Below are 27283 nucleotides of genomic sequence, written 5' to 3' on the forward strand. Positions count from 1 at the left end.
GGTGGACTTTGAGTGGGCGCAACGACGTCGATACCGAGTCATACCCAGTTATCTATCAGGCCGCTCGACCGCCTGTCTAATCTGCTCTGTCGCCGTTCGGTGCCGGAACGGAGGTGGAGTTTGGCACGATCCGAGGTTGGGATGTAGGGCGGCGACCAGGTTGATTGGGACGTTGGTTCTGGCATCACTGCAGGCAAGTTGTCGGTCGTTATGGCATCCTCGACCGGCCTGGAGTGCGTAGACTGGTCTTCAAGCGCAGGCGTGTTCGTCATTGCACGGCTGGAACGCCCGACGAGCGGCCTCGACGAAATCGATCCCACAGCTGTTCATCGATGAGTCCAGTGCGCTTGTCGCATATTCGCCAGTCGACGAGTTTCTCAGAATTGTCCTGGTTGGACGTCCAAGGGCGGGGACCTGGGTACTGTACATAAGCACGTGAGAGCAGCCCATCGAGCATAAAACCGAGAGTCCGAACCCTGCATGCCCGTGTCACCTCCTTCGTACCTACCATCCACACCCACCGCTCGCCATGTCCATCACCAAAATCCACGCTCGTCAGGTATGTTGTGCCTCATGCCTGCCCTGTACGCGGTGCACGCTACATCTTATCGTCGCGTAGATCTTCGACTCTCGCGGTAACCCCACCGTCGAGGTCGACCTCTACACCGAGAAAGGTGACCAGCGACTTCAGACTCTCGCAGCGTTAGATAAAATTGACCTGGTCCTGTGAAAGGCCTCTTCCGTGCCTCCGTGCCCTCGGGTGCGTCCACCGGTGTCCACGAGGCGGTCGAACTCCGGGACGGAGACAAGTCGAGCTACGTCGGAAAGGGTGCGTCTCTCGTTTTTCTGTCTCAACAGCCCTGTTCAGCGGTATCATGCAGGTGTCTTGAAGGCCGTGTCGAACGTCAACGCCACCATCGCGCCCGCGCTCATTAAGGAGGGTCTCAAGGTCACCGCGCAGAAGGAGATCGACGACTTCCTCATCAAGCTCGATGGCTCTGCAAACAAAGGCACACTCGGCGCGAACGCGATCCTCGGTGTCTCCATTGCCGTGTCGATGGCCGGTGCCGCGGAGAAGGGTGTCCCCCTCTACCAGCACCTCGCGGATCTTGCTGGTGTCAAGCCGCCGTTTGTCCTTCCCTGCCCTGCGTTCAACGTTATCAACGGTGGCTCACACGCTGGCAACAAGCTCGCTTTCCAGGAGTTCATGCTCCTGCCCACCGGTGCATCTAGCTTCTCTGAGGCGATGAAGATTGGTACCGAGACCTACCACACACTGAAGAAGGTCATCAGCGCCAAGTACGGCATTGACGGTCAGTACGCAGTTTCTCTTTCCAACGCTGAGGCTTTCTTGCTGATGGCTATATGCTAGCTGTCAACGTCGGCGATGAGGGTGGATTCGCGCCCAATGTCTCTGGTGCCGAGGAGTCCCTTGAGCTGCTCTCGGAGGCCATCAAGAAAGCTGGATACGAAGGAAAGATCAAGATTGGTCTGGATGTTGCGTCTTCCGAGTTCTACAAGGACGGCAAGTACGATCTCGATTTCAAGAACCCGAACTCGGATCCGACGAAGTGGATTTCGGGCGTTGAGCTCGCGGACCTGTACCTTTCCTACGTCAAGAAGTACCCGATTGTCTCGATTGAGGACCCCTTCGACCAGGACGACTGGGAGGCGTGGACTCACTTCACGGCGCAGAGCGGTATCCAGATTGTTGGTGACGACTTGACCGTCACGAACCCCCTGCGCATCAAGACCGCCATCGAGAAGAAGGCTTGCAACGGTCTTCTGCTCAAGGTCAACCAGATTGGCACCATCTCCGAGTCCATCCAAGCGTCAGTTCCACCTTTCTAATCCCTATATGCTATGCATTTACTCAAATATGACATCTTACAGGGCGCAACTCGCGCAGTCTGACGGGTGGGGTGTCATGGTCTCTCATCGCAGTGGTGAGACCGAGAACACGCTCATCGCCGACCTCTCCGTCGCCCTGGGTGTTGGCCAGATCAAGACTGGTGCTCCCGCGCGAAGCGAGCGTGTTGCGAAGTACAACACCCTCCTTCGTATCGAGTAAGTGCAAGTCTTTATGCATGCGTTCGGTTTCCTGACGGATTGCTATGCAGGGAGGAACTTGGAAACGGCGTGTATGCTGGGGACAAGGGCCTCTCTGCTGGCCTCACTCGGCCTGCGCTGCTCAAGTAAGCAAAACGAAAACGTGTCGAAAGGAAGTGCCGAGGAAGTGTACGTTCGGAAGTGCTGTATCCACAAAATAGACTGTAATCTGCTGTGCTGTACTTCTCGGTTGTAACGAATGCAATGAACTGGATGTTTGTCTCACATCGGCGCCCGTCTCTCTCTAAGTCGAGTCATTGAAGCCTGAGTCATAGCAAAGGCGGCCGTACGTACGCCACAATGACAACAACGCGTCAACAAGGCGCGTCGTCTCAGCATGCCAAAACAGGCACGCGTCGACGCGTCTATCCTTGCTCGAGTCTGCGCCTGAGCCACAGTCTCCGGGACACATGACGCCCTGTCAGTCAGTCACTATCGGGCACCGCAATGGCCTAGCGCTCCCGACGCGGTGCCTCCGGGGATGACTCGCGCTATATCGGACTGGCTGTACTCGGCTTACCACCACCGCTCCACTTGCTAGCATATAAGCTAGCCCTCCGGCTTATCAGCGGTAAACTGCTTGAACTCACCCGACAACCTCCCCTTCCTCATGGCACCCCCTAGTGCCTCACGTACCCACACAACTCCCGTCGCGCCCTCGGCCGACGCTCCCGCCGACCCCAACTCACAGCCCGACACTCAGCTGAGCGTCGTCCCGTCATACACAGACCAGTCCGCAGTGCTCAAGGCCGTCCGTGCGCACGCACACGGCCGACAGCGCACAATGCGCGCCGTCGAGCTGGAGCGCAAGCAGCAGGAGCGCGAGCAGAAGAAGCAGTGGCGGACGGCTCTCCGAGAAAGTGCGGCAGGCGCAGACAGCGCAGACGCGTGCCCCAAGCGCACGAGCAAGAGCGGGCGCGTGTCCGGTAGGAAGATGGGTGCGAGGGGCATCGGGCTGGAGACCGCAGAGGCAGAACGGAGCCCACGCGACGACGGGCTGGAAGAGCTCACGGAGGACGACAGCGAGAGCAGCTCGGACGAGGACCTGGGGCCTGTGCAGGCGCGGGAGGTGGCGCTGGCAGACCTTATCAAGCCTGCAAAGATACGCCGGCGTGGAGGTGCGCAACGGGCTCTCTATTTGGCGAGTTTGCGGGGCAATGCTGACTATCAGCTGTCTTTGTAGCGGGCGACTTTGAGCTCATCCCTAGCCTGCCCTCTGTCGTTGTCTTGGACGAGCTTAGCCCTATCGCCTATGAGATGGACGAAGCGTGGCAGCACATCACAGCCGATGAGATTAACGAGAAGGTCGTCCCGTCGTATGCCCAGGTTGCTGCGAGCGCCATTTGACTGCGATAGCAGGACCCGAGTCTTGCTTTACACTACTCTCTTTCCATGCCGACATTCCTGTCGCCTTTGTCCAAGGGACAACCCATATGGATTTGCGGACAGAACTATAATGATATAATATTCAGTAACGAAGTTACGACCTTAGACTCGCTCCCATACCCTTTATGTCTACAGCCTTCTGCGTCCAACGCGCTACGATGTTGATTAATGTTATAAACAATTTATGCTTGTATCGTCGGCCGAGACTCTGCTGCACCCAGGAAAACGGAGATCAGAACCAGATAATGGTCGTCAAACCAGATCATGAGTACGGGGCGTATCTAGCTTCCGTGGACTACTTGAGCCCGGTATTGGCTTCTTTCGAACCTACGATCCAGTCGAGCTGAAAGATAGATCAAGCGCAATACACACCGTCAATGGCGAACACTTCGTACACCCAATATATCTTTATTGACGACTTCATGCATTAAATTGGAACGAACCCATGATACTGCTCTTGAACTTCGTGCCGGCGCACGAGGACTTGGTGCCTATCATGAGCACTCAGGGATGTGTAGACGATTCTCGTTTCGTCCTTGAGACCTATCAGATGTTGACGTCACGCCGCCACAAGAACTCTCTAGAGAAGGCATAGCATCAAAGGTTCCTGCCACCAGTACGACACGGTGGGCCCTGCCAACATCAAGAAAAAAGGTGGTAACACATCCACGTAAGGCCACTCAGATGAACCTTCAAGTCGCTATCGCCGAGTCGTCACATATGTAATGGTGATTCGCAGGTGCTACCGGCTTCTGCTGGCTTCTCTGTTTCTGTTACGACTCATGGACGGCGTCAACGTGAACGATATTCAGGAAGCGAAAAAGCCGCCACTGCACGCTCACCTTATCTATTCGACGGGCATGATTGGGCAAGCCACGGCGACAGCTCGGTATCCACTGACGTCCCAAAATCAGAGGAATAATAATACAAGCTCCAATTTCCAAAGTCAGAGTTGTTCCGGGGCATGGAACACGCTGGTATCGATAAGCATAGTATGTACACAGCCAGATCGCTCGGCCTGCGACGGGGCTCGTTCTGACGCTTTATGAGAAGCCCGTACGAAGGGACGGGTAGAAAACGGGGAAAGGATGCGCCTAAAAGGTACGCAGAAGGTAAAAATTCAGCCAGACAATCACAGTATCGAACTCGACAGCACGTACCTCGGTATTGAACACATATTCTACGAAGTAAAATCAGAAGGAGAGAACGTTCAGGAAAAGAACACGCACTGTTCAGTGGTAGCACGCTTTCATCGGAGAAAAGCAAATACAGGTACTTCAGGGTTTCACTCTGAAGTACAGAAGTAGACCCATGAGCAATTGCGCTCAAGTCAGAGAACAGAGGAGGCAACGCACCATCAAGAAAGTCTCCATTTTATCCTCATACTTCACCGGTAATTCATCTACGTTCAGTACACTAGCATAACCACCCGACTCGACACGGCAATGCTTCTCGATCGCCTGGAAAATGTCCCAGCCCCACGCGCGGTATTGGGGGTCTCCTGTGAGACGGAACGCAATGAAGAGGGACTCAACCGTCTCCGGACTTGTGCGCAAGAAGCACCCAAAGCGAAGAAATGAGCGAGCGCCAAGTGGACCGGAAGCTTAGAAGCAGTACTTACCGGAGAATGTATCGCGCGTCGTAGGGAGCGTATCCAGGTCTTAAACGCCCTAGCATTAGCGGATACACACTATGGAGAAATGGAACGACCCACCGTGCGCCTTTGATATACCAATCATGTTTGCTTTCTATGCCGTCTCCGGCCATTCTAAAATGCACAATCTCAGGCGATAGGCCTCTGTATCCACCAAAATGTTCACAAGCATATTGAGCGGAACGTCTTCAAATAAGCGAGGAAAAATACACACGTCGCCGTATTGTGCGTGGCCATGCACGTGCGCACCAGCTCCGTCCCGGAGAGCCAATCTCGCTTACCCTGCGCAGTGAGTTCCTCAGCGCGCGGGGGCACAGATACCGTTCCCCCGACCGTGCCAGTGCTCACTGCGCCAAGCATGAGCGATCCACCGAAAAAGCATACGAGATGATCTTGTTTTGGGATGACTCGCCAAATTCTGCAATGGTCAAGTCCGCTGCGTGAGAGCATGTGTGGTATAAAAACACGGAAGACCAACATTTTACCCTGCTGGTCGCGTTCTGGAAGGATCTCCGCAGTGTATGTAAGACCTTCGGCCTCCGATGTCTTCATGAGGTGAGTATGAATGGCGTCCATTGCATCGTCGTACATCTGTACACTACGCTGAGTATGGTGACTCAACCCAGCTAAAATCAGTAATGCCCACTTACGTCGCGATATACGGGCTCTGTCAGATTCTATGGGTGCGTCAGCAGCACATTCAAATGCAGGAGGGCATAGATGTTACCGTTTGTAGATATTGCTTTCTGGTGTCCGTGTCAGCACGTTATATCAGACGAGTCACACGTACTTTGCGACTCACAAGAGATATTCATAGTATGAATCACCTCGCGATCCCAGGCGGATCGGAGATATTGCGAATTTTCCATCGTCAGGACTGAATATGGTGTAAGTGTACAGGATGCGCGTATGCGACCAAGTCTCACTTTAGAAAGATGGACGCAAGGCCAGTCGCAATACGTGCGTCTTTGATAACCTGCATGACCTGACCAGATATTTGGTCAACCTCACACCAGACACCCCAAGAGGTATGTGCTCACTTTCTCCGCTTTTCTCCAGTACTCATCGTCGTCTGCCAACATGGCGAGATATTTGAACTCTAGTTGCAAAGTCGAAACTTCCGCAGTGCTGACAAGCCCATGATTGTCTTTATCTGGGATGCCTTCGCGTTTCTTGAGGTTCACCATCGACAATGGGAGGCCGGTAGGAGTGTTAAAAACGGGAAGGATACGGTCCGCGAGATCTTGTGCTCGTTCCGCATACATGTGATCACCACTTAGGTGGTACGCCGATAGCAGGCCTCCCAAGACGCGAATTGTCGTCTATAATCAATCTGTCAGTATACTCAGGCCAGTAGAGCGCACAAAAAGTAGCACTTCGAACGTGTTAAAGTTGCCGTCGCGTTCGAATGTCATTTTCTCCGCCACCCACTTCCTCGCTCGCGCATGCTCTTCCTCAAGACCCATAAGTAGCATTGAGTCAATCGAGTCGACAACGGTGTAGCCAATCCCACCAGCTTGTGTGAGGTTGGATCCAGCCTTGCGAATGGGATGGTATTCATCGTCACCCATTGCGTCCCTCTCTGATTGCGTCAGCCGTCAACAATTTATCACGTAGTGCATACAACTCACCATAGGCTAACCATGCATGCTAGTATACGACCTGCGTGAGATGTGATGCAGTAATCGTTCAAAAAAGTGTACACACCTTGAATGCTGCTACTACGGCATCTCGTTTTGGCAGATCGGCGGAAAAGTCTACAGCTCCACCTCTCGTAGCTTCAAAGTCCCATCCTGGACTCTGTTTTCCGAGTCGCGTGCGCACGAACGACCTCGCGGTGTCGTAGTTCTGGACAAAGACATCTAGATGTATCAGAAGAAAGAAGTGAGTACGACGTACCATGTACAGCAGGACGCCTGCGGAGACCAAGACTGCCGCGAGGACTGTCTTGATAGTCGTACCGTCCTTGCCACGTTTGCTGTCCGTGAACAGATGTTCATTCTTCTGGGACGGTGAAGACTTGCCAGTCTTGCGCTTGCGGATGGCGGGGTCAGCCATGTCGATGGATGCAGAGCTGAGTGCGTGTATTGGCACTGTCGGCCCCGTGTTGTTTGGAGAGTCTCACGAATGATCGAATATGACAAGGGTCACTCCAATTTCCTCAAGACTTGGAAGGATTACACCACCATCAGCCAGCACGACAGGGTGAGCTGGAACGACACTCACCTAAAATCTGAAGTTGCTGGCCCCAGCTGCCAGTGGTATGCGTTGCCTCGACTCTGCGCGTGAGTGGATTATAAGCCCAAGACCACTGTGATTAATCAAGCTGTAATGATGCGGTGTTACATAAGCGGACGTAAAAGCTGGGAACAATTCGAACTCCAACACATCAGTGCATGCCTCCTTTGCAAGACATTTCCCGTGGCTATGATTTGAAGAACAAGGCCAACTGGCCATAGATGATACAAGTTGTAGAAAAGATACAACGATATGGAGCATCTAGCTCGATTTGTTACATATACACCTTTTCTTCCATATCGTCCCAGGGCCAGTGAGCCATGATCTCCTCCCGTTCCTCCACCGACGCGACCCCCGCTAACGCCTCCTCCTTCATCTCTTCAAGAACGCCGCGGCATACTCGTAGCCCTCAGCCATCACCCAGCCCTCCTCCCCAAGGCCACACATGCCCTGCAAGAGCTCGAAGCCTCTGTCCGCTGTACTCAGGTCTTCATTCAGCGCCATTGTCTCGCGTAGGTCCTTAGCGTTGAACTTGACGGGACACGGTAAACCTTCCCCCGTGAGCTCCTCCCACTTTTTCGTGGCTTAAATTAGCGCACTCTTTAGCTCGAAAGTCTCACCCTCCCACGGGCCACTAGCTTGTTGAAAGAGACGGCTGCGGAGCCCGTACAAGGGATCTGTGAAGGCGGTGTAGTGGAGCTGGTTGCACTCCTTTGTGCTGGTGACATAATGGTAATGGACGAGGCGACGACGGTAGAAATACTCCTCGTCGGCTCGCTCAGCTCTGTTCAACTTGTCGAGGTTCTGTGGTAGAGAGGGGGGCATCATAGACTGCGAGACGTCATCATCATGGTTCTGGAAGCATTGAGGAACACCAGCGAGGAGAAACATGGGCAGAATAGAGGCGTGTTGCCAGTCAATTAGGCCGACGACTTTGCAGTCGGAGCCAGACGACCTCGACACGATGATGTTGTTCTGCTGGGGGTCTGGATGGCGGATGCAGAAAACTGAGACTGGAGTCCCTAGGGACGAGTGAGGGCACGATGTTGGGGTACCGCTCCAAATTCTCTACGTGGTACGACGGCAACTGTCGCTGGTGCTTGTAACTGGGCCTTCTCTCACGTCGCAATGGCAGGATCGGTTGCCCGAACTGCTTGAGGTAGGCGAGTTCCTTATGCGCCGCTGCTCTGAGAACTACTTCGGCGCTTTGATCTGTAGTTATCGGTGAGTTCGGGCAGCGCGATAATGAAAAGGCAGAAAAAACGGCGTACACGGTCCTCGATTTACGTCGAGCTTTGCCCTCCTCCTGTACCACAGCGGCAGCCTTACATCAGGACCGACGCAGAAACGCTTGTCATCCAAAGGTATGGCCAGCTCCGTGGCGACTTTCTCCAAGTCTTTGGTGAAATATAGGCTCCCGCCAACAGGAAAAGACAGTGACATCATCCGTGACTCGAGTTGGGTGAGCTGGTGGACGACGGAAATGACTTCCTGGTCGTCTAGGCCAGGCCAAGCCTCGCTGAGCTTGGAGCCTTGAACGAGCTCCATCAGAATATACGCGGTCCCAGCGGCGTTTTTCGAGTCAGGCGAGTACCCGTAAATCTCGAGAACGGGCAACCCAGAAGAACGCAGGTACTCGATAGTGGCAACTTCGCTGGCGACGGTGTAGTATTTTGGAACGGTTATGGGGTACGGAATACGGGCAATCATCTGCCGAGCGTCACGTAGAGTGATGATAAAGGTACGATTGAATCCGCCTTCGGCAAGCTGACGACATCATCAGGACTTTGATTTATGGACTCTGCCGCAAGTCGACGTAGCTCGTCGACATCGAAAGCGAGCCTCCGCTTATTGTGGCGAAGAGCGTCGTTATAGCTGAACGATAGAGATAAATGGTCAGAGATGCGATAGAATAGAATGTGTAAGACTTACGCCCAGCGCCCCGATGTGTAGTTGAAGAGATCGTTTTGAGAATCTGCCATGATGGACAAGGCGCGACGTGGCTGCGAAACTGTCGTGGTAGAGACGGTGCTCGGTGAGGAAGAGAATAACAGTCGCAGAGAGGCCGGAGTTTTGAGCAGTTTGAAGACAAGACTTACGTTGGCTTGCATTTGATATTTGTGGTACACAACGCGGTCGATTTCCTCCCCGTCGTAGTCGTGGAGGACCCCGTGCTTCTCCTGGTCGCCAGGCTCCCTAGACCATGCAGTGTGGCCCCGGATGACGATAGGGTTTAATAGTTTCTGCCACCCATTACCATTGAGAGCGGCATCGGTGACTCCCGCAAAAAAATTGTTGCATCCACGGTGGACGTTCGTCAAGATCATCTCGAGAACGATGCGGAACGGGGTACTCATAGGGCAGGGCATACTTTTTAGCAAGATAAATGGCAAACGACTACCTAGATGCATAAGCGTTAGTCAACACTAGCTCGTGATTGATATGGAGTTGCGAGCACGTACGTTGGGATTGAGCAAATCCTTGTGAGATGCGAATTGTATCTCTCCTTTCGAAAGGAGGAACATTTATACCGTTCAGTGTCGGGGTTACGCATCGCTCTAGACGTTTGACACAAACGATACGATCTCACGTGCCATGACTCGCAGTCAATGGATATGAGCGAGCACAGTCGACGAAGCCAGATTCGCGAAGATATTGATATAACTTCAGCGGTGACACCAGTCAACGAGTATGCTCAGTCCTGTTGGCAGAAAGACTTACCCGGACAGTATGCTCTCGGGTTCTCCTGTAGATACCACATATTCCCAGTTACTGTTAAGCCCGTCTCTCCCCTTCTCTCCCTCACCAGAAGCGCCGCGGCGTCAACATGAGAGTACTGCGCATCTTTCTGCACATTGCTGTAAGCCCAAGACCACCGTGATTAAGTAAGCAGTAATGATGCGGTGTTACATAAGCGAACATAAAAGGTAGAAACAGTTCCGAGTCGTCTGGCAGCCGCCACAGCTCTCCACACTCGGCTGCGGGCAACACGTTGGCCGGGTCAGTTCTGCACTTCAGTTCAGCAGGTATTTTAACCATGCCATACTCATACGAAGAGCCGTACTAATCATGGATTGCAGTAGGATCCGATGTCGGTTCGATATGCGGATCCACCAGACCCAGACAAATGGATGACGGCGGTGACATGGGTGCGCCGTTGTTTGTCACCAAGTCGTCGAGCCAGTTCCATGCTAATGTACCACAGGATGATACACCTGTCATGCCGGAGTCATGCAAACCACACTCGTTCCTACTTACCCGACCGCTGGCTCGCCCGCAGCCAGCATTTCAGGCGGAATCTGACAACCCTGAGTCCGTCCCTTCAGCCGAATCGACTTCAGAGCCTATTGAACCCCGCTCTCTCCCTCGACCCACATATCTCCCACCGCCACCGAGGAAGAAACATATCCTGGAGGACTTTCTTGTCATCGTGGATGGACGTCGATGTGTGAACCTTGATGGTGATATTTTCCCAATCACATGGGAAAGCCATCCAGGACCGCAGAGCAGATACCCTGATGCGACTCCCATTCCTGGAGTATCGAAGAAGGGTCGAGGACGACGGGCGCCTACTAAGGAGGATGGTGTGCGCAAGGGTACGACGTACACATGCAAAGTTGAGGACTGCCGCAAGACGTTTGGGCGCTCGGAACATCTCAAACGGCACGTCCGCTCGTTGCATATGCACGAGAGGAGTAGGTCATCAGGCCAACGATGCTTCAGTGTACTCACTACTCGTCTTCAGATTACATGTGCTCACTCCCGATCTGCTCCAGCCAGTTTACGCGGCGAGACAATCTAATTGCTCACGAGCGCAGGCATAAGCATTATCAGGCTCTCTTTGACTGCACAAAGGACTTCAAAGGCGAGCTCATGCCCCAGTACCGCCCTCGTCCACCCGACTTGGTGGCAGAAGGGTGGGCCCTCGCAGCGACGCCATTCCTTGCTGGACTCCCCCAGCGGAACCCTCTGACACCTCTCTTCGCATACGATGGCCGTCCCCCGGATCCGAAAGCTCTCGAGTTTCTAGCTGAGTGCCAGGCTCGTGCTCGTGCTGCTGAGGCTGGTGTAGAGTATGTGCCGCCTGGTCCTGGCGAGAGTCTTCCTCCTGCGGTCCCAGTGGATGTTACTACGCTTCCCAAAATACCTCCTCCGATCCCGGTGGAGTTTGAGGACACCCTTATGCCTGATGGTGTGGTTGTTCGGGGGTGGCGTGTGCTCCCGCATGATCCATCCGCAACTGACTCTCAGCCATCCACGTCCAAGTCCAAGTCGTCCAAGCGCCGTCGATGAAAGGCTCTACATCGTATGCCAATCTTATTCTCCAGATCTCGTTTTTAACTTTGCATATCGTTCGCTGTCGTTTTCACTATCCTTGCTTTTCTGCGATTTGTTTTGATTTCGTATCCATGTTATGATCTGTGATCGTCTGTAAGCTCTGTTGAGTACGTACCGCTGTCGAATTGTTATTAGTCTTGCTGCATATCTGAACAATATTATCTGAAAATATGACGGAGCCAATCGTATTCGACGACCATAAGCCTGATCCATGTGGTAACTGCTTGGCTTTTATGTAGAGTGCATGTGAAGATGATCCAAGTTTGCAGCTATAATCATTTTCGTTCGGCCTTCACGCGAATTATTTACAATCAAAGTGCTCGAACTCTTGTCGCTCGGTGTTTGCCGTGGCCTTCTGCCTCCTCTGTAGACGCCTGTGAGAACTTAATGTTGATGATTCTTCAGTTTCAAACTGCTCTTTGACATAAGTACCCTGGTGCTATCAATCAAGCCCAGGCGTATTGGTTAGGCGACACTATCTTGATCTTCATGTCGGAAATACGCTGACGACCCTGTTACTGCCAAATTGCCTGCTGTTCAAATTCAACCTCGTCCGGGCAGGTTTCTCGTCAGAGATGTCCAAGTACGTATGTTCCCAAAGGCGAATAGCGCATTTCCGGTGACTGTTGGCTAAGACTCAGTTACGTTTAACACAGCCTATAGGCTATGTATTGCTTCTTGGAACCTCAAATTGGTTTTGGGGCGCAAAGTTTCCAGCCACCGAGCCCGGGAAAGTGCCGCTGCAAAATGAAAACCATAATCGCTTCAGAGGAACTCGTTTCGAGAATCACATTCGAACGGCAAAGGGGTCCCAGCCGTGTACACAGAATCGATACCAAGCCATACGGCTCTCAATATGTTTGGCATATACTTGGCTGCCGGGGACAATTTTCTCTACGCTTGTGCTCCACCCCAAAACTTGGAGTGGAACGTCGATGACCCGCTGCTTAATATACCGTTCGCACTAGCTTGTTTTACGGTGTTTCTGCCCGCCATGGCCGATATCGGGGACCGATTATACGGAATGTGAAGTGTGGCACTGTTCCCGCCTCCCGACTCCACGCACCCCATCTGGCGTCGTACCCTGATTCGCTCGATCTTCCTATCAGCAGGGCATACGACGCAGCTCTATGCCAACTCCTGCCCTTTCGGGATCTGGCTGTTCTGCGCATCGCTATCACATTGTGACGCCGACGCTTCGGGATCCTTCCACTCTCCCCATCTTTCTATAAACAAAGATGGCCGTCCATCGATGCTGTGTCCACAGGGAAGGCACACAGCCGGATTGGAAGATCCTTTAATCATATCCGCTGGATGCATGCGTACCACACGTTTGGACGAGATCGGACAATCATGCGCACCTCAGACATCGCAGCTTTAAACCGAGGCCGGTGCAGGCCGCGTGTCTATTGCTGGTGGTGGTGCGTCGCTACGAAGCTGCTTCATTTCCACCGCTGACAATTTTCATTCTGACCGGTCATCTCTTGTCCGATGCATTGAACCCATGTCTTCATAATTGTTGACGGGATTCATACCGGGTGCGGTTATATGCAGCGGCTGTCCTGGGTATGTAATCCGGTGTGCAAATAGTACTATCTGTTCATTCGCGCCGCCCATACCAAATAGCGACCACCGCCTCCGCCAAGTCCCGTCCGTACGGTCCTCTCATCGCCCTACCCACTTAGCACAGCAGAGAAGGACGCCACGCTACCAATCACTCGAGTAACCCGTCATTTCCGCCCTCCTCTCACGCATACAGCCTACCTTGCGGACCGCAGTAGGCCAGGCGTGGCCCATCCCCACATCCCCGCGTCTTTTCTACTTTCCCGCATAAGCATGACGGTGGACGCAGGGGTGCCAGACATGGGGTGCCCAATTTATAATAGCGCTGCTGTGTTGCTCCACCTTCCCGGCGGCTTCGGCGTGTTTTTTTGGCTGCGCCGCGGCCGCCCTTGCGCTCCGCAGCACGCGCGCACGCCTCTGGGGCGTGGTGCACAGATACTTGTCGTCTGCGCAATATCACAGTGGCATGAGCCTCGAGCGGACCATCTCTCTTTTCTGTCAGCTCCGGGGAGAAGAGCCTCGCCACCCGGACCGTAATCGCTCGTACTCTCGTAGTCCGTGCCCTCCAGGGCACATCCTGTATGTATCAGTCCACATTCCCCGCACTAGTCTGGCACAATCTGTCGTGAACTCCCCCCAATCGTTCGGTTTCTGCGCTCAGGCTTGGATCAAATGCGGGAAGGTATAGCGCAGAGGCGGCCCCGCATCCTCCGGACCGGCGAACGTGTGCACCACTATGAAGGATAGTAATGTCTGTCAGCCGCCGTGGTTTCAACCATAACCCCGGGAGCCAGCGGTACGTCGGCCAGCCGCATTGGACGCTGAGAAAAAGCACGTCTGTGCCAAACAAAAGTGGACGCAAGCGAGTGGACGGCCGGCCCCAGCAACAAACCCCCACAGCCCGCAAAAACTTAGTCTGACACCCGCCCCAGTGGGCTGCTGCGGGCATTCGAGCCCCAGGGCGGTCTCCGCGCATGACTGATCCGGACTGCGGGATCTGGGGCGAGATCCGTGCTTATCTTTCGGCAAAATGCCCGCAGGTCCCGTGCTGACACTGCGCCTAGAGGCGGCGCTGCGCGCAGACCGACTGCGAGGGCGCGAGCAGGCTTGGGGCGGGGCGGGGCGGGCTGTGGAGGCACGCGCGGATTCTCACGACGCTCGGCGCGGGTTCCATCGCGACTAGTGCAGTAAGCAGCGCATCCGTACCCGACGGCTGAGTTGTGCACCGTGTCCTTACAAATTTATTCCTGGAGTACTCATTATTGTCACGCTCGGCGCACATTGTCCTGCGCTCGAAGCGGATTGTGGCTTTGCGCAAATTCAAAATTCAAGCTCAAGGTTTGCAATGCAACGTGGAGCGATCGCGAACGTTTGAACTTTGGGGTCTAGTTGCACCGCCGGCTAACAGCAATATGCAGGCTCATGACCAGCCGCATCGGGCAATTCTTCGCTCGTGGCCCTGTCACGCCACCTCCCTCTGGCTTCTGATAACTGGCCGCGCCCGAGCACACCTCTGGGCGCGGGGCCACGATTGCGTCTCGGACACCCGCTACTTCCCGGCCACGCACTGCTCGTCATCCAGCCCGTTTGGCCGTCGTGCACTTCGCGTGGGTGCCATCCCCCGCGCACCGGGCTTCGTCTATTTGGGGTCGGAGGAACCCACGGAAAAAGCAAAAGCAACGACACCGGGCTTCCCCACAGCGGATCGCCTACCCCGCGATGTGGACACGTCAGCTTCGCGGGTAGGCAGCCGCCATGCTTGCTGCATCGCCATTCAGTATCCCAGTGTCCAGCCAGCCTCCATTATCCTATGGGCGCCCGATATGTGCTGAACTGCGGCGCGATCTCGTGCGCACTGGGGAGACATTAATTGGACCGTTCACACCGCCCGTTCTGCCGATATCATGCCTAGTGAACGGGGTCTGTCCGCTTTGAGGTCGCACTGCTGGGCTGGTGGCAGGGCCGTGGCCGCATGATAAAGACGAGGGCGAGCGGCGGGCCAGGCTTGCCCTCTCGAGCGATGTTGACTCGGTGAGAGACGTACGCTTTGATCCGCAGTGCGTCTTCTCGGTCGCTCTCCGCGGCTTCGCATTGTGCCGTGCTGGGGTCGGTATAGCGTCCGTAGCCGTGGGCCGTCGCGTAACGCCGGAGGACGTAGTTCATTTTTTTCATCAGCTCCATGGGAGAAAGAGGCGGTAGCCCAACTAAACATATCTCCATTAGCGATATCGTTTGCAACACGGCTGCGGCAATTCGCCTCCGGACCGAGTGACCCTGCCTTCAGTGAATTCCGTAAATCGGGTTGAGAGATCTTGCGGTAGACCTGAACACTTAGGTCGGCACTTGGGGTTGTCACTCCGTCACCGCGCAAGATGTATTGTATTCCAGACGCCATCTAGCTGCTAGCATGGCGGGGCAGGACAAATGGTGGACATTCCAAGATGTAATTGATAAAGAATTGGCCACCTTCCCGTCTTCTATCCCCGCAGGACGTCATTCCTTAATTATTCCCTAACCATTTTTCTTTTTTAAAAGGGAGTGAAAATGTAAATATGGTAAGAATGAATGCCCTTCTGCAGCTGTTTAAGATGCGTAGATCTTTAGTGCTGAACTATACGTTCTACAGACACTGGTTCCGCACTCGCCCTCCTCGTGCGGTTGATGGGGATCAGTAAATATAATATTAGAGAAACCCAGCGGGGATGTGAAGAGAATATGTGTAAAACAAGCTTCGGAAGGTCGAGGGGTGGGATTAGAAAGTTTCGTGTTTTGACTAATGTTCAAATGACTCACTTAACCTCTCCAGGTCATATTCTATCTACCGATCCCCATCAACTGTATGAGAGGGTGGATGCAGAGTGTGCCTATTGAACAACTAGTTTGAGGCTTGACGCGCCTTGCACAACTCAGGGCGATTGTAGATGAGAATGGCTGGCAATCGGTAGACCAACCACCAGCTACCTATCGTGGCATATTCGTTACTTCGAGCTGAGTCTATTTTATCTTAACAGTCTTTCACTCTAGTTCTGACATCAAACACTTCAGCCTGATACAGACTGACGTTTGAAGTGAAGCTGACCATATTTCTCAAGTCATCTCCGGTCGTGGATCTTCCGGTGTCCAACGCTCATGTATATTGAAGAAAACCCACAGGGATGTGCTGTAGAACAAGCTCCAGAAGGTTTGGGAACAAGATGAGTAAATCTCGTGATTTGAATATTGTTTGAATGACTCACTAAACTTCCAGATTATACACATGAGCGTTGGACACCGGAAGACTTATAACCGGAGATGAATGTTGCCAACTTCGATCCAAGATGTCAGTTTGTAGATACAGGCTAAACGAGTCAGAACAAGAGTGAAACGTAAGCTCGCTGGGCTTAGCATGTCCCCACTTGCGACTTGTCTCGACAGCGAATATGCGACCAGGGAACCCAATGATCGGGTTCGAGGATCCAGGGCGTAGGGCATTGTGTGTCTTGCCCATTGTTCGACGAGCTGAGACGCTGAGCACAATGCTTCCAGGACTATCGTATGCCCACGATGTTATCGATGAGAGACGGACGCTCGAAGGTGAAGGTGGACAACGGTTGAGCTGGCTCCGGGGGAGAGGAACCTATGAAAGGCAGGTGAGAACCGGGAAAAGATAGCGGCCGAATCGTGCTGCGTCGTATGTGGTCATTTGGACGTCGAAGCGATATGATTTGTGAACGCACTTACGTGTGTTAAACGTCCGGAGTGGAGAGGACGGAATTGGATGGGGCGGCCGACTGGGACTGGGTGTCGGTATGACGATCATCTTCCACTCTTCACTATCTGTGCGGTATTCCAGGCTCGGCTCCCTTGGGAGATTACCATGGACGAGTGGAGGTGGCGCTGAATGGGATTCGAACATACGAGTGCCACTTCACTGAGTCTCGCCGCCGCGGTGCGCCCTGCACCAGGGGGGCGGACCAAATCATCACGGTCGACCGCGTGACGTAATAGGCAGGCGGGTCATCACGGGATACGGTGCGATTGGGCAGGTCGGTCGGAAGCAGCCGTGATCCGCCTGGATAAGGCAGCCGGCGTGATGCGTGACAGAACAATAAATGCGGAGGCTGTAAAGGTGGCCCAGATAGAGGGCGATCGAGAAATGATTGTTCCGGAATAGGAATGGTGCTGGTGCCACGGCAAGGAGATCGGAGTGCGAGTGGGAGATGCAGTCTGAGATCCACCGCGATGGCTGGCGGCTGTGGGCAGCACATCTCTGTGCCGGCCGACGGTGGGCCGTGGGGGGCGGGTGTGGGAAGAGATGCACCAGAGAGCCCGAGTTGACTGGAATAGGCAGGCGGGGGAGGTGGCGAGAGGGATAAAGGGATGGGAGGGAGAGGTGGAGGCGCGCGAGTCTTCCTGGTGCTGCCACAGCTGCTAGCGGCCTGCCATCGACGGCCAAGAGGGCGAGCTGGCGACATTGTTCTGTGTAGAAGAAGTAGCTCCTTTCTGGCGGGAGCGGGAGCGGGCGTGCCAAGCTGGAGCGGGGGGGCTAGCGGAGGGGGCGAGGCCGGGGCGGGCGCGGGCGCGGGCGCGGGGGAGACGGGCGCGGGCGGAGGGGGCAGGCCTCGAGCTGGGGGGTGGAGCAGGTGCGCCTTGGGGAGTCATGCGGGATGACAGCCCGCCGGTGTGGTCGATCACATCCGCGCCCGTGCCTCGAATCCAGTTCAAGCCCAGCCCGCCGCAGAGGCCCGTCCCCCCCTCCCTGCCCTTATTTGGCCCCCCGGCTGGATCACGATCCCCGCCTCCCAGTTTCACCCTCCCCGTTATATCCGCACCCGTCTTCTCTCCTCCGCCCCGCGTCTCTCTGCCCTTTCCGTCCGCTCCCCCATCTTCCGTCTCGTCCATGTCTGCCATGTACGCCCGCCGTCCTCAAATCGAGCCCGTCGTCCTCCTCCAGTCCGCCGCACACCAGTTCCCCATCCCTCCTCGTCCTTCCCCCCACCCCTCCTCCCACTACGGCCTCTCTTCTGTGCGCTCTTCTGCCCCCCGCCAGGGCCACAACCTATCCATGTCCTCCCCCCACCCACTATACCCATCCGCATCTTCTCCCGCTCAGCGTCAGCCCTCATCCTCGTTCGCACCGTCCATGTCTGCCGCACCCACTCCCCCGGAACAGAACCTCGTCGAGTACCCAATGCAGCTCGACTCGGACTTTGAGCACGCCTACGAGTACGACTCCAACGCCCCAGTCGATAGCTTCAGTCAACTATACGGCTCGCAGTTCCTCGACCCCCAGCAGAATCAGCCGCAACAACAGGCTCAGCAATGGCCCACCCCGGACCGCTCCCTCCCATTCAGTGAGCTCTACGGCGCCCCAGCCTACGACACCCCCGCACAAAGCATCGATTCTGCTGCCTTTGCTCAGTCCTCCACCCCCCTCGACACCGCCCCCGACATGACCGACGAGCGCATGAACCTTCTTCGCCGCTACCTCAAGCCGGAACAGGCAGAGTCAGCCTTTGCTGGATTCGACAATACTTACGGCTCGTCCTACTTTGACAACAACGCTGCCTCTGCCAATGCTTCCGACCTTGGGCTCACCCCGTTCCCAGCTTTCACTGGGCAGCAAGGTGGGTCTGGCTTCGCCCCGCCCGCCTCACTTCCGATGCCAGAGACCCTCACTGCCGGTCCTGCCACCATAAATTTTGACTTTACTCCCTCCGCCCCTCCATACATCCGCACATCTGCCGGATCCCCCAACTACGGTCTTGCCGCTGCTGCTGCTGCCGCCGCCGCCAGCCTGCATTTCCCGCCGCCTGCCGAGGACATCCCGCGCTTCGTCAATCCCGCGCAGGTCTCGCCGAACGTCTCGCCCGTATCTGCCTTTGCCCCGCTCCACGACGAGGCCACTGGCGCCGTGTCACCGCCGGTGTGCGACCCACGCGCCATCGTCGGCAGCCCGAGTCCGGCGTCGCACGGGAGCGCAGGGAGCCACAGTGGCAGTGCAAGTGCGGGGAACTCGCCGGACCTGATCCAGGCGACCTGGGCGCAGGATGCGAAACGTCGGCGCCACGTGAGCTACACGAGCTCGTCCGCGTCGCCGAGCTCGTTCCCAGATACCGCGAGCGACAGCGGGGAGTCAGAGAGGGACGACAGCGACTCGCCCGAGGACGACGGCGACGACGACGGGGAGTACATCGAGCCGTCGGCGTCGGGTGTGTCCCGCCCGCGGACACGCCGGCGCGCGATCTCGAGCGCATCTGCGGCATCGTCGGTCATGTCGCAGGCCGAGGGCGGGCGGCGGAACACGCTCCCGGTCCCGGTGCCCAACCTGACGAAGAAGAGCCGGGGCCGCCGCGTGCCCACCGTGCCGGTCATCGTGTCTGAGAACGGCGTGGAGAAGGTGCGTTTCCATCATGCGGAGATTGGCAGCCCGCGCCGCTCACGGTGCCTTGTGTGCAGAACACGCGCGCGTACATGTGTCAAGTCCCCCACTGCGGCAAGTGTTTCGCGAGGGGCGAGCATCTCAAGCGGCATGTGCGGAGCATCCACACGAACGAAAAGCGTGCGTGGCCGTCTAGCCTTTTTTCTTTATTTCTCTGGCGGGCGGTGGCTGACGGTGGTCGTTCTGCAGCGCACAGGTGCCCCGTGTGCGAGAAGGATTTCAGCCGACACGATAACCTTGGCCAGCACATGCGGGTGCACAAGAACTGGCCGAAGCACCGCCGGATCTCGAACGCAGTATGAGGGCGGAGTGGGTGCGAGCGAGAGTTTACGGACCGCGCGAATGGCCGCGATCGACGCGCGTTGACGATGTTATGACGAGACATGGCCATCTGCGAGTGCGCCGCCCTGTACGGTGATGGGCTGTGAGACGCAGCACGGGTGTTTGACGATTCCCTTCTGGTGTACATGTTTTCCTGTTGCATGATCATTATTCCCCAGTCGACTTTTTCTTTCTTTCTTTGCGCTCTCTGATTCCTGGGATTCCACGGGCTGCGGCTGGAACTGGTTCTGCTTGGACATTGTCTGCCTGCTGTAACCATACGACACATACCATTGTATCGAATACGGGCTCCCCTCTGTGATTTTTTCCGCCACTAAGCGTGCGCCACTGGCCACCGGTCTGTGATACTATTGCCCTCGCATGTGATCTGGGTGGCATGGCAGAGGATGCTCGGCGCCGCGCGAGTTTAGCTTAGGGCCTGGGTCGCCGAGGGCGGCCCCAGCAGGGCGGCTTCGAATGGACTCTTCGCTGGCCCACCCGCCCTGGCGCCGTGATCGCCCCCCGTTTTTCTTATCCGCAGCCCTGGGCCGGCCAGGACATTTGGGGGACACGCCCAAAACGGGCTAGCCGCACCCGGGCCCCCCGGCCGTCGCCACCATTCCCGAAGCCGCAGCGGCCGCCCCCCGCGTGCCTCGTGCTACGAGCCCGCCCCGCGCCCGCCCCGCATATGCCGGGCGGCGCCTGTCGGCCTCCGCTGCCACCGTGCATGTAGCACGCGCGCCACGCTCCGTGGTCACAGGCCAGCGACCCCGCGCTGCGCCCGCCGCGCACGACGGTCCGAGCTACAGCAGCTGCGCTCTGAGGCTGCGACTCCGTCGTCAGAGCCCCCGCCCGGATCGGGGCGGCGCACTCGTTCCAAGTTTACCTTGCGCATCAAGATCGCGCCGGATGCACCGTTCAGCTCGAGCCTAGCGTCGTAGCCCGGTCGCCCAGTCACCGGGCGCCGCGTGCGGCCGCTAACTCAGATACATAGCCTTCATTGCAGGTTCCTCGACCTGCTCCGACTTGGGTCTTTGGGACGTCGGACCGCGGGTGTCAGTGTCAATCTGCCCAGGTCCGGCCGCAAACACGGCCAGGCCCAGCGGAACGCGTCAGGTGGCACGAACGGGCGCTCTGTTTTTCTCTACAGATACAAAATGCGGAGGGTACATTGTCCAGCGTAGGTATGGTATGATCTGTGCGCTCGTCGTCAGCCCGGCTCGTGGGTAGCACCGGTCCTGCACTTACCGAGACGAGCCACAGCGGACGGAGTAGGATATGCAAGCACAGCGAGAGATGGGCAAAAAATAGACAACAAGGCACTAGGTGGCATATGGGTGGCGCGGGGGACGCTACGCGTCATCCGTCATGATGGCAAAGAATTCTTGTTCATTGATCTCTCCATCCTGATCCAGGTCAAACTCGTCAATCATCGCCTGCCTGGGAAGCGGCTCGTTCAGCAGATTCGGCGCATAGAATGCAGGTGGGTGTGGCGTACAATTCGTCATCCTCCAGCCTGTCGCCGATCTCCTTCGCGACCCGTCTCAGGTTCCTGAGACTGATTTTGCCGGTGTTGTCGTCGTCGAACAGCTGGAACGCACGCCGGATCTCTTCCATGGGGTCCCGTGCGAGTATGCGCTCGCTCACTGCGCGCGAAAGGGAACACGCCACCAAAGCGCGGTGTAGGCAGGACAGCGGCAATAATCACCCGTTAGTTATGCTGCAGAATGCGGCCGAACCACGAAGCGGATCCACTCAACTGATTTTAGCGAAATCGTCAAAGTCCATCAGCCCGTGCCCCATCTTGTCGTTGTCGCGCAGGATTTTCAGCACCTCCGCCTTCTTCAGGTCGAACCCCAGCGCGCGCATTGCGACCTTGAGCTCGTGGTAGTCGACGCAGCCGTCCTTGTCCGTGTCGAACAGCTCGAACGCCTCCTTGATCTCCTGCTTCTGCTCGTCCGTAAGCTCCGGGCGCGCGTGCGTGCGTCTCTTTGCCTTCTGTGCAGCAGATGATCCGTACATGGCGCAGAGAGCGGGTGTTTTAGCTCGTCGAGAGAGACGGTGAGCGCAAAGTTGAACGCGGGCGCGTTTGACTGACCGCGTCTCGGTGGCGTGGGCGCGGCAGAACTGGTCACGTGGAATGCGATAAGATAAGGCAAGGGATCAGGTGAGCCTCAGCTGTCGACGAGCTTGATCCTGAATCCTCTCCTTGGAGTCTTTCCATCACACTTACCGTCTTGTTTCCTTATCATGGCCATTGAAACTGTTCCTCTTCCCCTGCCCCCCTCCGCAGATTCGTCCAAGTTTACAGACTTTGGCCGGGAAGTGAAGGGTATCAATCCTGGGACGCTCTCCCTGGAACAATTCAAGGAGATCGAAGAACTCCTTTACAAGGTCCGCCCGATCTTCCATTTGGACCCAGTGGTTCGTGTGAGCTTACGCGATCGCAAACAGCACGGTGCGCTGCTCTTCAGGGATGTCGTCCTTTCTCCCGAGCAGCAATATGCCCTCACGAAGGTGAGCACACGAGCGGCTCTCGTGCGCTATAATTGGACGCCGGTCATGTATAGCCAAAATGTCGCCGCCGCCGATATTGAGCAGCGCTGTTTCGCTGGCGATAAATATATCGGCTCTCGGTGCTGCGTGCAGCGGGTGTTTGGGCCTCGCTCAAGTCAAACGTCTATATCTAATCTCCATGTTAGAGATTCGGTGCGCTCTGCGGATGTCTAGATGCTCGACAAGCGGAGCGTGCTGCCGATTTTATAGCTGAATTCCTGCCGGGCATTGTTCCGCCGTTTGGGGCGGTGAACCGACGTCCACACCCGTTACATAGTATTGCTATTCCTTGCATATGCGCTCAAATCCGGACTATCGCGAATGACTGACCACTCTCTGCAGGCCTTCGACCCTGCCTCAGAGAGCTATGGGCACGGCAACAACAAGACTGAAGGCACGACAAAGTCGATCCTCCATCCTGACCTCAAGACTATCCCACGTGTTCCGCAAGTACAGCTGATTGGAAATGGCACTGTGTACAACCACGAGGGTCTTGCTGAGGCGAAACTCAAGCACCCTTCGCATACGACTTTCCACAAGACTCGTGTGTCAGAGGAGGACGAAGTTCGTGGCATCACACGCTTCTACCGTTGGCATATCGACGCTGCCCTATATGATCTCTCTCCGCCCAAAGTTACGACCCTATACGGCATCAAAGTACCTCAGGGCCCACCGCAGATCGTGCGCTACGATGATGGCACGGGTGACGAGCTTCCGGTCCCGCTCGGCACGACGGCGTTCGTCTCCGGAAAGACAATGTTCGATATTCTCCCCCCGGAACTGAAAAGCCTGGCGGTGCGGAGCAAAGTCAAGTATTCGCCCCACCCGTACGTGTGGATGGCCCCTGCGCGGGCAAAATCGACCGGGCTTGGCATCGAGACAGAGGGCTTGGAGCTGCCCCTCGCAGAGCTCCCCCCCTGGGAAGCTTCGAAGCAGCAAGTCCTCCCTATGGTGAGTTGACGTCAATATTTTACCGCAGATTGCTATCAGGAGTAACCACGTTGTATCCGTAGCTGTGGAAGAATCCGGTGACCGGGGATCTGCATTTTGAGGTCCACCCCTGCGGGGCCGCCGAGCTTCTTGTCGATCCCCTCCCCGAGGGTGCAAATAGAGAAGGCGCACTCTATCCGGACGGCGCGCACATCACCGACCTGGGCGCGGTCCGTGCATTACTCTACAAGATGCAGCGCCCGGCGATTGCACCTCCGGTAAGCCTTGTCGTCGCTATACCAGGCAATAGCACACGCTGACGGCAGCGGCGACATTGCCCGCTCGCTCAGCTGGTGTATCCCCATGATTGGTACGCTCTCGGCGCCGACGTCACCGGCGACCCCTCTCGTTCACTGCACACAGGCAGCTAACCCATCATCATCATCTTCTTCTTCTAGGCGCGAGCGGGACCTGGTGTTGTTCCACAACAGGGGAGTCTTGCACACTGTTGTGGGCGCGTTCAAGCCGGACCAGGTTCGCGCGTTCCACCAGTGCAACTTGGCCGCCTCGTCGGCTCCGGCGGGCCCAGACGCAGCGGATGTCCAGAAATGGGCTTGAGGCGTGCAGATCCGGAATGGAGATGCGGTGCGCAGATTGGAGGCATGGGGCTGATTAGGTGTTTTCCCGGAGATCTAGGCCTAGCAGCGGCCGAATGTCTGTGATTTGAGGCTGAGCGGTGGCGACGTCGGACTTGTATCACTTATGCTTGTGGATCTGTACAATTCGGTTCAAATCAGGTTTCTCAAACTCAGCATCAGAACGTACTAAGTATGTGTGTAACTAGTAGTGGCTGGGTCGGTGCGGCCTGATCTGTATAGCAGCAAATCTGGATGGGCTCCTAGCTCTCTGTTGTTGTTTCAGTGTATTTTCCCCACTCAGCGCGGCGGGCGGGAAGACGGACTTGATCCTCCGTACACCAAGGCGGAGGATCTAGACTTGAGCAGTCTTGGCAAGTACCTACCTTGTTGGCCGAAGCGCTCAAGTGAATGTGATTGCAACCGACTCCACAAACTGACCAAGTCAGAGAGATTTGTGAACAGTGAGCTGGCTGTAGCGTTCAGCGACCATAAGACTGGCTAGAAACACAGAACAAGGGAAGACTAGTCTACAGAATACAACTGACTGATAGAAGCCTCCTTCCTCGCGGGTTCCGCAGTATACCGCGAGGCACAGAAGGCTTCTCCGTCAAGATCTGAATGGAGAAGTTCCCATGCTAAACATCTCTTTTCGCGAGATGGGGCCATATAGAGACCTTGCTTTTGATAGTAAGCTGCGTCCCATCGTATTTGCTCGACTCTGTCCCCACAGGCACATTCAACGACATGGCAGTCGAGGTTTTACCCCTTCCCCTCCCACCTTCGGCCAACGTGGAGATGTTCTCGGGCGCAGACTTCGGCAGGGAAATCAAGGGAGTCGATCTAGGGGCGCTCGCACCAGAGGTATTCAGAGAAATCGAAGAGCTGCTGTACAAGGTATAGCACATATCATCTAATTTCTATACGGTCCGCGTGGATCTAAGGTCGTTCCAGCATAGCGTGTTGCTATTCAGAGATGTGGATCTCTCCCCGGAACAACAGTATGCGCTAGCGAAGGTAGGCGTTTCACACACCTGTGTGCATTCTCCAGCGGCTGTATCATGAGCCCACAGGCGTTCGACCCCACATCCGACAGCTTCGGGCACGGAAACAAGAAGATCGAGAGCACGAAATCTTCCATTCTGCACGCAACACTCAGGGGCATCCCGCGTGTCCCGCAGGTCTACCTGGTCGGCAACGGAACCAGCTACGATCACGAGGGTTTCCCCGAGGTGCAGCTACAGCACCCGTCGCACACCAGCTGGCATCGCACGCACATCTCGCCCGAGGACCAGGAGAAGGGCGCGACGCGATTTGTCCGCTGGCACATGGATGCGGCGCTGTACGACCTCCTTCCCCCGAAGGTGACAACGCTGTACGGAATCAAAGTGCCGAAGGGCCCGCGGCAGGTGGTGCGCTATGACGACGGAACGGGAGACGAGCTTGAAGTCCCGCTGGCGGCGACGGCATTTGTGTCGGGAAGGATGATGTTTGATATCCAGCCACGCGAGCTAAAGAGTCTAGCCGTGAGGAGCAGGGTGAAGTATGCTCCTCATCCATATGTATGGATTTCGACAGCAAAGGCTAAATCGACCGGCATGGGTGTGGAGACGGAAGGACTGGAAGTCCCATATGACAAGCTGCCTGCTTGGGAAGAGTCTAAAATTCTAGTCTTGCCCTTGGTGAGAAATTCGATCGTCGGAGGCGCTCGTTCTGATCCTTCCGAGTCTCAGGTTTGGAAAAACCCTGTCACTGGCGAACTGCACCTGCAAGTTCACCCATGGACTGTCGCGGAGTTGTTCGTGGATCCGTTGCCCAGGGATGCGGTTAGAGAGAACGCGTGGTATCCGGACGGAGCGCACGTAACGGATCTGAAGGAAGTCAGAGACGTTTTGTATCGCATGCAGCGGCCAGGGATTGCCCCAGAGGTGCGTCATTCTTGACTATGCTTCTGCACACGATCTGTTGACATGTATCTACGCCTAGCTCGTATACCCGCATGATTGGTAAGCTGTTCATGTTAATTCCAAGCGCGCAAGAATCGAGCGCTCAATATACCTCGAAAAGGCGGGAAAAGGATCTCATGCTCTTCCATAACAGAGGGATGATACACTCGGTAACGGGGACACTTAGGCCAGATCAAATTCGCCTCTATCATCAGTGCAATCTAGCTGCGTCAGACAGTCCGGATGGACCTGATGCAGATGACGTGCGCAAGTGGGCCTGACGAAGTATATCTCGGCGTATATTTTTTGGATTGTAGGATATGTGTACGTTTTCGCCTTACGTTCATAGCATCGCCTGCGCCCCCCCACTCAACCCCGAGAAGGGCTCGAGAGTTGATAAGTGCGTGATGAGCTTTCAGCTCAGTGGTCGGTATCAGCTCATATTCTCTTGCCTCATCCGGATTTGCTGACTGAACGGGAATTCAAGCATGGGCGAGGGCTGGCTGTCGCGCTTTGACGCCGTGTTGCTGTGCCACTGGAAGCTTGAGATACTCTATGCTCGGCGAGCTGCCATCGTCGACGCGTACCTGTTGCGAGGGCGAATATAAAAGCAGAACAGCAATCTGGTGAAAAAGCCTCAATCATCTGCACATTTGACTCTTACTTTCATACAGCGTGCCCTCTGCTAAGTGCCCCACTCGCCAGCTTGGTCGCAATGGGCCGATTGTCGGTGCCATCAGATACGGCGCCATGAGTGAGTCTCGCTGCCTCGCACAGATGTCCTGAGTTTACCGGGCCGAGGAGTCAGGCATTGCCGCATTCTATGAAAAGGCGGATGAGGAGGAGGTGTTGAGAACACTCACCTATGCCACTGACCACAGTGTCACATCATGGGATACTGCAGATATTCACGGAAATTGTACATCATGTTTCCTGCTGACTCTATCCATCAATAGAGCCAGTGATGCTGGTTCACACCCAACCCCAGGTGAGTCTGTCCTCAAAAAGTGGTTCAAGGTGACTGGGTGGTGCTCAGAAATATTCCTTATGACCAAGTTTGGATCTATGGATTTGACTCCCAGAGTGGAGAATGTGTATATCACAGAATTTCTTAGTGTCTATCTTATCTCAGTGTTTAGATGATCTATATCTTATCTGATTAGATATCTCACTAGATAAGGATAGC

General features: G+C 55.6%; 10 protein-coding genes across 10 annotated transcripts; 6 read left to right on the forward strand and 4 right to left on the reverse strand.

The window, feature by feature from the left end:
- Positions 1 to 529: 529 nt before the first annotated feature.
- On the forward strand, positions 530 to 2199 carry FIBRA_04869 (uncharacterized protein; the record flags this gene model as incomplete). Its single annotated transcript, XM_012326654.1, has 7 exons — positions 530 to 559; positions 620 to 674; positions 734 to 829; positions 882 to 1313; positions 1373 to 1832; positions 1894 to 2067; positions 2121 to 2199. The coding sequence occupies 7 exons, from the start codon at positions 530 to 532 to the stop codon at positions 2197 to 2199; spliced, it is 1326 nt and encodes a 441-aa protein (XP_012182044.1).
- Positions 2200 to 2719: 520 nt separating this feature from the next.
- On the forward strand, positions 2720 to 3456 carry FIBRA_04870 (uncharacterized protein; the record flags this gene model as incomplete). The annotated part of the gene is made up of 2 exons (XM_012326655.1): positions 2720 to 3227; positions 3293 to 3456. The coding sequence occupies 2 exons, from the start codon at positions 2720 to 2722 to the stop codon at positions 3454 to 3456; spliced, it is 672 nt and encodes a 223-aa protein (XP_012182045.1).
- Positions 3457 to 4538: 1082 nt separating this feature from the next.
- Positions 4539 to 7207, reverse strand: FIBRA_04871 (uncharacterized protein; the record flags this gene model as incomplete). The annotated part of the gene is made up of 17 exons (XM_012326656.1): positions 4539 to 4589; positions 4656 to 4675; positions 4725 to 4785; positions 4851 to 5040; positions 5117 to 5155; positions 5210 to 5293; positions 5364 to 5567; positions 5628 to 5740; positions 5800 to 5826; positions 5877 to 5895; positions 5952 to 6026; positions 6076 to 6134; positions 6190 to 6471; positions 6514 to 6731; positions 6781 to 6799; positions 6857 to 6997; positions 7049 to 7207. The coding sequence occupies 17 exons, from the start codon at positions 7205 to 7207 to the stop codon at positions 4539 to 4541; spliced, it is 1761 nt and encodes a 586-aa protein (XP_012182046.1).
- A 552-nt stretch (positions 7208 to 7759) lies between these two features.
- Positions 7760 to 9744, reverse strand: FIBRA_04872 (uncharacterized protein; the record flags this gene model as incomplete). Its single annotated transcript, XM_012326657.1, has 6 exons — positions 7760 to 7938; positions 7987 to 8409; positions 8510 to 8599; positions 8659 to 9097; positions 9160 to 9262; positions 9320 to 9744. The coding sequence occupies 6 exons, from the start codon at positions 9742 to 9744 to the stop codon at positions 7760 to 7762; spliced, it is 1659 nt and encodes a 552-aa protein (XP_012182047.1).
- Positions 9745 to 10514: 770 nt separating this feature from the next.
- Positions 10515 to 11680, forward strand: FIBRA_04873 (uncharacterized protein; the record flags this gene model as incomplete). The annotated part of the gene is made up of 2 exons (XM_012326658.1): positions 10515 to 11082; positions 11133 to 11680. 2 exons carry the CDS (start codon positions 10515 to 10517, stop codon positions 11678 to 11680), a joined length of 1116 nt encoding a protein of 371 aa, XP_012182048.1.
- A 5135-nt stretch (positions 11681 to 16815) lies between these two features.
- FIBRA_04874 (uncharacterized protein) lies at positions 16816 to 17742 on the reverse strand (the record flags this gene model as incomplete). Its single annotated transcript, XM_012326659.1, has 3 exons — positions 16816 to 16904; positions 17009 to 17130; positions 17186 to 17742. The coding sequence occupies 3 exons, from the start codon at positions 17740 to 17742 to the stop codon at positions 16816 to 16818; spliced, it is 768 nt and encodes a 255-aa protein (XP_012182049.1).
- A 185-nt stretch (positions 17743 to 17927) lies between these two features.
- Positions 17928 to 20011, forward strand: FIBRA_04875 (uncharacterized protein; the record flags this gene model as incomplete). Its single annotated transcript, XM_012326660.1, has 3 exons — positions 17928 to 19667; positions 19727 to 19829; positions 19899 to 20011. 3 exons carry the CDS (start codon positions 17928 to 17930, stop codon positions 20009 to 20011), a joined length of 1956 nt encoding a protein of 651 aa, XP_012182050.1.
- Positions 20012 to 21382: 1371 nt separating this feature from the next.
- Positions 21383 to 22052, reverse strand: FIBRA_04876 (uncharacterized protein; the record flags this gene model as incomplete). The annotated part of the gene is made up of 3 exons (XM_012326661.1): positions 21383 to 21470; positions 21529 to 21676; positions 21791 to 22052. 3 exons carry the CDS (start codon positions 22050 to 22052, stop codon positions 21383 to 21385), a joined length of 498 nt encoding a protein of 165 aa, XP_012182051.1.
- A 228-nt stretch (positions 22053 to 22280) lies between these two features.
- FIBRA_04877 (uncharacterized protein) lies at positions 22281 to 24134 on the forward strand (the record flags this gene model as incomplete). Its single annotated transcript, XM_012326662.1, has 6 exons — positions 22281 to 22682; positions 22733 to 22834; positions 22929 to 23537; positions 23600 to 23794; positions 23867 to 23886; positions 23975 to 24134. 6 exons carry the CDS (start codon positions 22281 to 22283, stop codon positions 24132 to 24134), a joined length of 1488 nt encoding a protein of 495 aa, XP_012182052.1.
- A 764-nt stretch (positions 24135 to 24898) lies between these two features.
- Positions 24899 to 26378, forward strand: FIBRA_04878 (uncharacterized protein; the record flags this gene model as incomplete). The annotated part of the gene is made up of 6 exons (XM_012326663.1): positions 24899 to 25048; positions 25106 to 25168; positions 25225 to 25833; positions 25885 to 26079; positions 26138 to 26157; positions 26219 to 26378. 6 exons carry the CDS (start codon positions 24899 to 24901, stop codon positions 26376 to 26378), a joined length of 1197 nt encoding a protein of 398 aa, XP_012182053.1.
- Between the last annotated feature and the right edge of the window lie 905 nt (positions 26379 to 27283).

The sequence above is a fragment of the Fibroporia radiculosa genome (genome assembly GCF_000313525.1).
Source record: "Fibroporia radiculosa TFFH 294 genomic supercontigs, scaffold3574, whole genome shotgun sequence".
NCBI lineage: Eukaryota > Fungi > Basidiomycota > Agaricomycetes > Polyporales > Fibroporiaceae > Fibroporia > Fibroporia radiculosa.